General features: G+C 31.4%; 1 protein-coding gene across 1 annotated transcript; it reads left to right on the forward strand.

The window, feature by feature from the left end:
* The first annotated feature begins 300 nt into the window (after window positions 1–300).
* Window positions 301–2,798, forward strand: LOC108222111 (zinc finger protein WIP2). Its single transcript, XM_017396013.2, has 2 exons — window positions 301–1,185; window positions 2,213–2,798. Exons 1-2 carry the CDS (start codon window positions 529–531, stop codon window positions 2,666–2,668), a joined length of 1,113 nt encoding a protein of 370 aa, XP_017251502.1. The 5' UTR covers window positions 301–528; the 3' UTR covers window positions 2,669–2,798.
* The last annotated feature ends 8,953 nt before the right edge of the window (window positions 2,799–11,751 follow it).

Below are 11,751 nucleotides of genomic sequence, written 5' to 3' on the forward strand. Positions count from 1 at the left end.
ATAATTCATAAACATTACTTAATTCAATTATTGTTATTTCTTAATTCAATTACTTAAAATAAAATGTCGAACAATAACTCGCATTATATTGTGTTATTTGTGAAAAATATAACCCACAATCATAAAAAAAGAATTAAAACTCGCTTTTTATGGTGCGGTAGAGATGGTTTAGAAATGGTTTATGCATTTTATGGGATTTGATGATGATGAAACGTGCCTTACCTAAGTATATGGATGATGTTTGGCTACATATACTTATTCTACGTGTGACTTCCGATAAAATAATATCCTTTGTGTGCATGTAGCCAAGTAGTATACGCACTGATACCCACAAGAGAGTGAGTATACACACTTTCTTTGAGAGTTGAAACCGATCGGTCAGACTCCTGATTATACATCAATAATCCTCCCTCCCACCCCTTGTCATCTTGTACCACATCTATCTCTATAAAATCAAACCTCATCATTCTAAACTACTCTCCCCCTAGCTCCTTTAAATCTCGTGTTCTCCCTTTTTCATCAATCACCATGACCGATCCCTACTCAAATCTCTACTCCCACTGGTTCAGATTCAACCCTCCTCAACCTCCTCATCAACATCACTACCACCACCACTATACCTACTTTTCTAACTCTCCGCCTCTGCCTCCGCCTCCTACGAGTACTATTAATATTCCTAATTATTTTGTCAGCCCTCCTCCTCGGCCGAATTCACCTCCTCTAAGAGAAGCCTTACCTTTACTAACCTCGAGTCCAATCCGAAAAACAGAAAATCACTTCTTAGATAAAAATACTACTGGTTTCGACCTAAATACTCCTAGTTACATGGATTCGGACTACAAAACCATTTACTCAACACCCGAACCTAAAGACGAAAATGAAGAAGACGAAGAGATTACAGTATCACTGCAAATAGGGCTTCCCAACCCTAGTGCTGCTGACATGGCTGCTTACAATATGCAAAATATTTTGTCTGCTTCCTGTTCTTCTTCAAATTCCAATTCAACCATGAGTACTCCTTGTTATTCTTCGAATAATAACGATAGTAACAGTACAATTACAGGTATGCATCAGCAGCATATTAGCAAGTATTGGATTCCTACTCCTTCGCAGATTCTCATAGGGCCTACTCAGTTTTCGTGTCCAGTTTGCTACAAGACCTTCAACAGATACAACAATATGCAGGTTTATTTATTTTCTTTTCGATTCTTTCAGCTCTGTGTGAATCTTTATGGTTAAGTTTGATTAATTCTTGATAAAATGAACTAACAGAAGATGCTGAAATTAAGGTTAGGATAGATCGACAATAAGGATGGAGCAGTAGTAGGTATTAAATTCATGGAGTATATTTATGGTGATTGAACAACACATGTTGAACATACACACACTGCTTTCTGCTGAGACTGAACAACAAAGATCACTGCATTGTTTTTTCTGGGTACATATTCCTTGAAATCTGTGCAGTCTTTTCGCTTTCACACTATAAAGTGTGGTACAGTAATAGTGGTAGTAAAACTGAAAACTTTGCCTTTTCTTTTCAGACACAAAATCTTCCTTTCATCCTTGTTTTTTTTTTAGATTATTTGTTTATTGTATTATAGAATTTATAGGACTAATAGTCTTGTTTTGCGGAGCTGTTTGAGTATACTTAAAAAAATTGACTTCTTACTTACTTAAAGTAAAGAAGTGGATTAGAAGTCAGAAATTATAAGTTGATAAAATTTTGGGGAAAGAAGTAGAATTTTGAGAGAAAAGCTAACATTCTCAACTTCTTAAAAGTGCTTCTATTTATTTACACAAACGGGTAAAAAAACAGTAGCTGGAAATAATTTTTGCTTCTCTTAATTAACCAAACGGGCGCTATAGCTAATAAATGTTGCTGTACACTTCCAAGCTTGTATCTCATGAATGTAATTGTTAGTAATCAATTAATCCTGATTAAATTAGGTCAATATTAATTTAGGGTTCTTTTCTTCTACACATTTACTAACTGTAGAATTGTTTGAAAATAAATTTCAATTTGTTATGTTGTTATTTCATTTCTTTGTTGATAATGATTTAGGGTTCCTTACTTCGATACATTTAGAGATATTACATCCTTAGAATTGTTGGGAAATTAAATTTTTTTAAAATGTGCTCTGATCTGGTTTATCTGATAAAAAAAATTAAGAATAAGATCTCATCTGCGTGTGCTGTATATTTATATACCCAGATGCATATGTGGGGGCATGGATCACAATACAGAAGAGGCCCGGAATCACTAAAAGGGACTCAACCAACAGGAATGTTGAAACTTCCCTGCTATTGTTGTGCACCAGGGTGCAGGAACAACATTGATCACCCCAGAGCAAAACCCCTTAAAGATTTTCGCACCCTTCAAACACATTACAAGAGAAAGCATGGTATCAAGCCCTTCATGTGTCGAAAGTGTGGCAAGGTCTTTGCGGTGAGGGGGGATTGGAGAACTCATGAGAAGAATTGTGGAAAATTGTGGTACTGCATCTGCGGTTCGGATTTTAAGCACAAGAGGTCTCTCAAAGATCATATCAAGGCCTTTGGGCATGGCCATGCATCTTATAGCGTCGGAGGAATGGAAGAAGAAGAAGATGATGATGACCCCGCATCAGAAGTTGAACAAGATGATGATGATCAATCCTCTTTGCAGTAGATATTGAGCATGCATCAATCAACTATTATGTACTCGGTCTTTCAGTTTTTCTTAGCAGTGTAATATTTAAATACAATTTTATTAATTATGTATCTTTTTACCTATATACATATGCTTTATTAGTTAATTATGGGGCTTGCAATTTCTTAGTTTAAAATAAATAGTAAATAAAGTTTTAAACCTGTATATTTTATCTAAAATATTACGATCCACAACATTTTACTTGCTTGTGATAACATTTAACAATAATGTGAAAAATTCAATAATATTAATTTTTACGCCCCAAACACATATATAGAGGTATCCATTTGATATTTATTATAAATTTAGTGTAGAAAATAATATCGGATTAAGATTGGTAATTAAAATGATACATGACCTTCACTCCGTAACCACTTCGATATTTAACTTGTTAATTATGGTTATGGCCTGACTTTGTAATGATAAGATTAATATTCCTGCACTGATCATTTCACAATTTTTTATATACGAACAAACACTCACACATTTTTTTAATAAATTTATAAATGTAGCCTTGTAGGTTAAATTGTACATGGGAAACATAGCACCACAAAGCTCGGGAAAGTACAGAAAGGCAAATAGGGGCACTTGTATGTATGCAAAGTATTTGAAATAAATACAAGGTGCATACAGACAAACACACATAAATTTTTGAATATTTGTTTATTTTCAGTCACGAACTTAATTTAATTGGAAGAGGATTGCATGCTATATTAAGATGATTAACAGCATGCAGAGATTAATTTTTGAGAAATTGAAGGCAGATGATGATAGTAAATGTTAGGAGAGATGCAAGGAAATAAGTTAACAAGGAGACAATAACAAGATCTACTTTACTTTACTTTTAAAAATGATGATGATGTTACATGTATTGGCTGATCAATCCAAGTGGCTTTTTCTTTTTTAAGACTGTATCTTTACTGATTCACTTAAGTTTGTAATAATGGGAAAGATGATAAGATATTATATTTGCAGAGGGAGGGTGATGCCAGATAAACAAGACATGGAGATGTGGTATATTTTTGTTTCAAGTCATGTTGTTTAAGAGAGTACATTGAGATAGATTATAAGCTTTTTATCCTGCAAATATATACACCAGCTTTTGGGGTGCATATGATGCCCTTTTGCTTTATTAGTGGAGTGAAGGATGTCTCTTCTTCTGTTGATGAATGGAACTTATACCCTTTAACATTTACTTTTTGATCATTTAATATCTAAGAATATATTTTAATTTATATATGGTGTGTGTGCTTGTGTAAAGGAATATTTGGATCATATGATGATTATTAGTACGTAGCGGTTGCTGATTAATACTCCCTCCGTCCCCCTCAATTGTTTACATTGAAGGGGGACACGAAGATCAAGACAATGTATAAAAATGAGTAAAGTTAAATGAAAAGTGAGTAAAGTGGTGGGACCTATCAATATTTAATATAATAGATTTGAGATAGTGGAGGAGAGTAGTGGATGTAATAGTAGTTTTTATTGTTAAATAGGAGTATGAGATAGTAGGGGAAGATAGTGGGTGTAATGATGGGAAAAATTTACTATTTATAGTAACATAAAAAAATGAGAAGAATATCCCAAAATCCAAAATAGTAATCGTAAAGAAATGAGAAGGACAGAGGGAGTATTAGAATATATAAATATATGTGACCTATCTACTAAACAGAAGTTTCTGATATTATGTTGACAACCGGTACATCTAAAATATAAAATATTAGAAAAAGATCTTAAATGAATCTTATATTTTGACAATGATGAAAATCAATTTAGAAATAGGAACTTAGGGAAGGGCAAAGTTGAAGATAGGGTAGGAAACACGTTGAAGTGTTAAGCATGCATTAAATTTAGGAGCCCTACCGAGTTGGTTGGGAAATATTACAACATATATACACCATGCATGCCAGTGGAGAAATTTACTGTTGCTGCAAGTGATAATTGTTTGATGGGGCTTTAGCTACAGTGCTTGCATGAACAATACACCAACATGTCTGACTTGTAACTATTGTTGTTTGAAACGACGTATCAACCATTCTCTTCCTCTCTGTCTTTAATTCTCTTCATATTTGAATCTCTACAGGCATATCGGTCTGTGATTTCTATGTGTTGGTAATTGGTATACAGTATTGGAGGAGTATCTGTTTGTATTTATGCACACAAGTCTGCAACCCATGATTATAAATTGTACCTTTATGAAGGGTCAAAGGACGAATACTATGAAGAAGATAACAAATGAGTATATATACTATTCATACGTGTGATAAATTATTAATACATAAAACAAGATGTTGGGGCCGTTTGGATAAGTTTAAAATATATGTTTTTTGTTTAAAATAAATAAATGGAGTAGAAATTAGAATAAAGTTAAAACTTGTAGGTGATTTAAATGTTTTGAAAAAAAATAGAAGTCATGAAAAAAAACTAATATCTCAAACAAACTTCTATCTTTTAAGTCGGCTTCTGTTTATCTCTGATTTCAAGCCGATTGACTTCTGACTTGTTACACAGATAGATAGACAGTTTAAAGTTAGATACAGTTACAAACAGGCTTTATGTCCAGTTAGATCGATTTACTATCGTGAGAATTAACCATGCTGTTTATAACACTATGCATGTACTTTCTAGTTTCTACCCTTGCTTCAATCAACGTAATGTTTGCTCCTATCACCATGCATAGAGTTTATTCCTGTTTAGATCAGTATAATACTTATTGCCCATGACATTTTTGGTCGGACACCAGCTCCTTGTCGAATTCAAGAACACACATCTGCTGTGAATTCATTAATGGATAGTCCCCATGCGTAGTACTACATTTTAATAGTAAAAGTATTTAAGAATACCTGCCAACTGTGTGATAACAGTCATGTTTTAAAATGATTAGCAAAATTTTTAGATGTAAATTATATGTAAATTTAATTAATCTTAAGATAAGTTTCTTAACTATATTGATTGATTATATTTTAAAAATAATATAAATTATTTTAAATAAAATATATTAATTTATTATAATAACAACAAAGTGTTTCTCCAACCTTGAATTTTATAAAGTCAATTCCTTTTCTTCTATTATTTATTAAATAAATATATAATATAACCCAAATAACATGAAAATTTGGATACATATTTGTTCAATTATTTAAGGATTCAAGCAATTACAAAGACATTTACCCAATATAAAATATCTTATTCCCTTTTTATTTATTTTTCCTGTTGTGAATAACAGTACTAAACAGTAGAATACAGCATGCAATTGCTCTACGTAAAATAGCAGTACGCAACACTATTTTGTTTGTAATCCCAATGACCTCCTTTTGTCCTTTCATTTCCCATGCACCAAACAAACTTAAAAAAGTTCATCGAAATAATCTAGTCTCACCCTGTTTTGAAATATAAGTCGTTTGACTTTTTGACACACTTATCACCGCATAATTAAAATCATTAATATATTTGGAATTTTTTTTGAATAAAAATATATGATTAATATAATAATTTAAAAATAGAAAATTTTGAAAATAATAATTTTAACTATGCGGTCAAAGAATTTAAAAATATGTGCCGAAAAGTCAAACAACTTATATTTCAAAACGGAGAGAGTATACTCCCTCCGTCTCAATTTATAGGTCCAGTTTGGAAAAAAAATTGTCCCAAAATACTTGTCATTCTCTTCTTTCAATACAAATTTATCAACATATTAATTGTGATTTTTTTGAAACTCAACATTATTCTCATTTCTCAATGCACTAAATCCTTATATTTATTGTGATTTTTTTGAAACTCTACTATATTCTCACTTATCAATGCACTAATTAATGATACATGAGATAAGATTCTATCTAACCAACTTTTTTCTTAATATGTGTGTTTATTTCAAAATGGACCTATAAATTGAGACGGAGGGAGTACCGTGTAATGTTGAAATACGAGCTAGTTGTTGTCTGTTTTTAACACGGGTTTGACAAAGAGACCAAACATCACACACGCTGTAGAATTTGCGTGTATGTATGCAGAGATGTATCATTCTTCTCAAACTTGTATTTTTATTCCCGTACACAAGGGGACAACTATGTCTCCTGGCCCGAATCACTAGCTTTCTTTACGCTGCTCTTTGTTTCAAGAATGGCTCCTTCTCTAATCCTAATGCACGCACGGTTTAAGGAGTCTTTTAATGAGAAATTTTTTTATCGGTTTTTCTAGTGTGTGCTCATGGACACTTCACACCAACCAAATTAATAATACGAATAGCATGTGCCCATGAGTATACAATAGACAAATTTTTTTTATTTAATGTAGTAATATAGATCTGGATTCAGCAGCATGTGTGAAATGAAGTTCAAGTCCCTCAGTTAAAATATTTTCTGATTTATTAAGATAAAAAAATAGTTACATAAATGACATGATAACTGAGTAGTAATATTTGATATTATTTATGTGAATATATGCGTCTATTTGAATCAAAATTTAATCTCTGTGATCATTTCGTGAAAGATTTTATATCTAATTAATTTGGATATAAAATATCTTGGTGATAATTAACACTGTACCAGCTAGCTCAAAACTACATATTTCATTTCATCCATGTTTCAAGCTAAACTTTATACACACCAATATATAACTATATATATATGCACTGTCTTTTCACTTTGTGTATATTAGTACAGATAGGACCTGAGGACAACTTTAGAAGAGGTCCCCTGGTGAAAGAGAGAAAGTGAAGAAAAGGCAAAAACAAATATTGGCCATGATCAGCTTTGGAAAGTAAATGTATATATTGTACTGGCAGTGGCAGTATATTATATGAATAAAGGACAAAGGAAACAAAATTTTGCTTTTGAAGAATTATATAATTCCACAGAGATCTTTTTCACCATGCATGGCTATTATGTCTGCCATATATCTCATTCTTGGCCCTCTTGTGATCCATCTTCTTCATTCTGTTAAAGTTATCATTATCATTATCATAATTTATAGATTCCCCAACTTGTAGTCCTGTAGTACTCTTGCAGATTAGATATGTCTTGCTAGCTGGAAGAATATAGAAGAAACTTCTTGCTCAAGGAACAAATCGGAGATATGATCAGTATCTAAAGACAAATTACAGAACAGATACACATATTCTCAGTAAACCTAAATTCTACTAGCTAGATCATATAACTTAAGATACTTAGACAATTAACATTATGTTTTCATATATGTCCTCAACTTGGCCCGCATGAGCAGCAATAAGGTACAAATGTCAAGTGTATTATTGAGGGAATTTAAAAAATATGTGCATTATTGATTTGGACCATATATATTCACTTTTATAAGAACTACATCTTAAAATATTTGTACAGATTCTGTTCCCATTCTCTTTGAACAATCAGTCACTAAGTTTAGCATTCCATCTTTGACTGCCTTTTTTTTAATTTGAGGTCGTTTGGATGAGGTTAAAATAAGTGCTTCTTGCTTAAAGTAAAAAAAATAAGTAGAAGTTAGAAGTTAGTTTAGACTTATAAGTGATTAAAGTGTTTGGGAAAAAAGTAGAAGTCATGAAACAAAAGCTAGGAATCCTAACTTTTTATAAATGCTTCTTGACTTTTTACACAAACGGTATGAACAAGTGCTTCTAACTTAAAACTCCAGGCTCCGCCCAAACACCCCACTTTGTTCTTAAAGCCATACCTACATGCTGTTAGAATAATATTAAGTGGTATAATAATGTATGTAATGCCGTGTTTGATTGTTTGTGAGCCGTGGGCATCTATCTTTACATTTTGTGTTTCACTTTTTCTTACAAATGGGAAGAGAAAATTCTGGCTAGATTAAGGATAGATAAACAGTAACTGATGTTAGAGAACGAGAGTCCGTTTGGGTGAGCTTATGATTTATGATTTAACGTGACTTATGACTTAACGTGACTTATTTGATAACCTGGGAGTTTAAAATGTCTGTTTCGGTAATTTTTGAATTGTTGATGACTTATGGGTTATTAAAAACATAATAATAAAAAATAAAATTAATTTATGAGTAACTTATATATAACTTATAGATAGCTTTTATCAAAAAAAATAAAATATCACTGAAAAAAGTACCTAAAACTAACTCGTGATTTTAAGTCAGTTTCTGGTTTATATATGATTTTAAGCCGGCTTCTGACTCATAACACAAACAAACATTTTTCTGAAAGCTGAAAACAGCTCTAAGCCCCAGCTCTAAGCTGGGGCAAACAGGCTCTAGGTCTAAAACAGCGGTGGGTTCATATATAATTTTCCTAACATCTGAGCCTAAGAATTTGACACGCCCCAGTTGCTAGGTAAAGAGTATGTACCAACAACTGACAACACGGCTCGTCAAGAGTCCAACAATCCTTTCAACATAAACGTTGCGGGTTCGAAATTCTGACATCTCATGAAAAATTATAAGGAGGCCCAACTGTTGGGAACAATGGACTAAGCCTGCTCAGCAGTCAGCCGCACTCTGCCAACTAGGGCTGAGCATTCGGTCGGTTCGGTTCAAAACCGAACCGAACCGAAAAAACCGAAAACCGAATTATCATTTTTTTTGAAACCAAACAGAACTGAATTATGGTTTTGAACCGAACCGAACTAACCGAATTATTTCGGTTCGGTTCGGTTTCGGATTAAAAAAACCGAAATTTTAAAAATCTTTATTGCAATTAGATGTAGATCTGTAGTCTGTATTGAATCATACCTGATTGTTGTATGAAGAAACCAAGTTAAAATGTGTAAAGAATTTGTTATCTGCTGCCATATACTATTCACCAATCACTCACCAATCACAACTACAAAGTGCCGAGGGTTCTAGTATATAAAGCCTGAGCAGGCAGATTGTTTTATATACTCCTCAAGAAGATAAACAGTTTGTATAAAACAACCCAGAGTACAAACCAGAGCAGAAACAGACTACAACTTCAGAGAGGCTCCTCGCTCTTCAGTAATTAAGAGAGTTTTATGTATTTAAGTTTATACATAACTAGTGAATAAAGCCGCGCTTCGCGGCGGTGTTATGATTTTTTTTATAAATTTGATACAAAATAATATTACAATCGTATAAAATTTATTTTCAGTCATGTTTTCGTTAAACATATCACTAATAAAAAATATAAAAATTTGTTTAAGTGGTCCTCATATCAAACACAAACTTATAAAAAAAATTGTTTGAACCACCCTACCATCGAAAATAATATTAATCAATAATTATTATAATTATGATAAAATTAAATATAATAATATAGATAAAATAATTATGATAAAGTTCAAGATTACAATTGGATAAGAATTATTTTAAGCCGTAGTCCCGTTTTAATAAAAAAAATACATTATAACTTAGATAAAAAATTATTTTAACCGTTTTCCCTTTAAACATAATATTAATAGAAAAGTTATTTAATCAGATAAAAATTAATTTGGGCCGCTCTCCCCTCAAACACGATACTAATCAAGAATCGTTTACATATTCAAAAAAATTAGAAAAATTAAACTAAAATAAGAATTGTACATATTACCTTACAAATCTTAAATATAAATTGTATTTAATCTATTATTATTAGTTTGAATAATAAAATCCTATTCCTTTTAGAATTCCATAGGAAATACTAAATAAGAAAAAAATTGTATCATCTTTAGAATTCTATAAGAAAAGAACTTTTAGAATTCTTAAACATGATTTTTTGAATTATAACTATATTTTCTATCCAAAATTTAAGAAAAATTAGAAGACTGAATCGAGCAATTCTAGAGACGCCCGCATCCTCCTTTATATATATATATATTGATGTATATAAAAAATATATATTTTATATGTAAAAAAAGTTCGCTTATTTCGGTTCAAACCGAAATATTATATCAAGAACCGAACCGAACCGAATTATATTCGGTTCAATCCAAAAAACCGAATTAACCGAAATTCTGGAAAAAATGAAACCGAACCGAACCGAAATTGTACAGTTCGGTTCGGTTTTACGGTTTCAGTTCGGTTTTGCTAACCCCTACTGCCAACACCCCGGTATACATGAGAAGATTTAGAATTGATATTTGGAAACAAAAATTAACATGTCTTACCAATATTTTCTTCAAAATATATCTAATTATGATCTTTTTCGAAGGCTCAAATTATTATAATTCTATTAAATTTATTTCACATGAGTATTTATTAAAGTGCGTCATCGTCCCCGGATATATACAATTCAGATTGACGAAGGAGTAGATTTAAATAGCACTAAATAGATATCAGTGTTGTATTAAACAGGAAATTAAGCGTTTTTGAAAATTAAGCGGACAATTAAGCGGATTAAGCGGTCGTTAAGCGGATTAAACGGTAATTAAGCGGTCAAAATGATGTTGACTTGCTAATTTTTTTTAAAAATAATTTTGAAATATTAATTTTTTAATAATATAACTATAATTATATTATAAAATTAAAAAAATATATTTTATCAAAAATATTAAAAATGCATATTCTTAACCCAACATAATATTATTTTTAAATATATTAATATTATAATTAAATAGGTAATTATATTTAATTAATCCGCTTAGTGACCCGCTTAAAATTCCACTTAAGCGTCCGCTTTACCGCTTAAGCGCTATAAGGTCCTCCTGCCGCTTAACACCGATTTGCGCTTTTCACAACACTGATAGATATATATTTTTTATTTTTTTTAACTGAAAATAGATTTATATTTAACTAACTTCTCAACCACGTCATAAATGAAATGAAACAAAAGTTAACAAACTTGTTATTTTCCTTCACTTTCCCACTACATGCCTAAACTTGTTATTTTCTTTCACTTTCCCACTTACATGCCAATGAGCATGAGTATGAGGTAATTATACTAAAACCTATACTTAGTTCCATATTTGTAACTATATTTAGCAATAGTATAGTATTTTCTATTTTGAAATCAAGTTTAGCATCTCAATAGTGTTTGCATTTTTTGGTGAATGCATTATTAGATAATATAACATCAGTTTTAAAACCTTCATTGCACTTTGCCTTGGACCATTATAATCCTCATTTGTAATCTCCACAAAAAAAAATAAGACTACAAGTCAAAATAA

The sequence above is a fragment of the Daucus carota genome, chromosome 5 (assembly GCF_001625215.2).
Source record: "Daucus carota subsp. sativus chromosome 5, DH1 v3.0, whole genome shotgun sequence".
NCBI lineage: Eukaryota > Viridiplantae > Streptophyta > Magnoliopsida > Apiales > Apiaceae > Daucus > Daucus carota.

What these genes read in the sequence shown, in the direction of transcription:
- LOC108222111 (XM_017396013.2), top strand. Translation starts at nt 529, where the DNA reads ATGACCGATCCCTACTCAAATCTCTACTCCCACTGGTTCAGATTCAAC. An exon ending in ACAGATACAACAATATGCAG is followed by an intron (nt 1,186 to 2,212) that starts GTTTATTTATTT and finishes TTATATACCCAG; the next exon opens with ATGCATATGTGGGGGCATGG.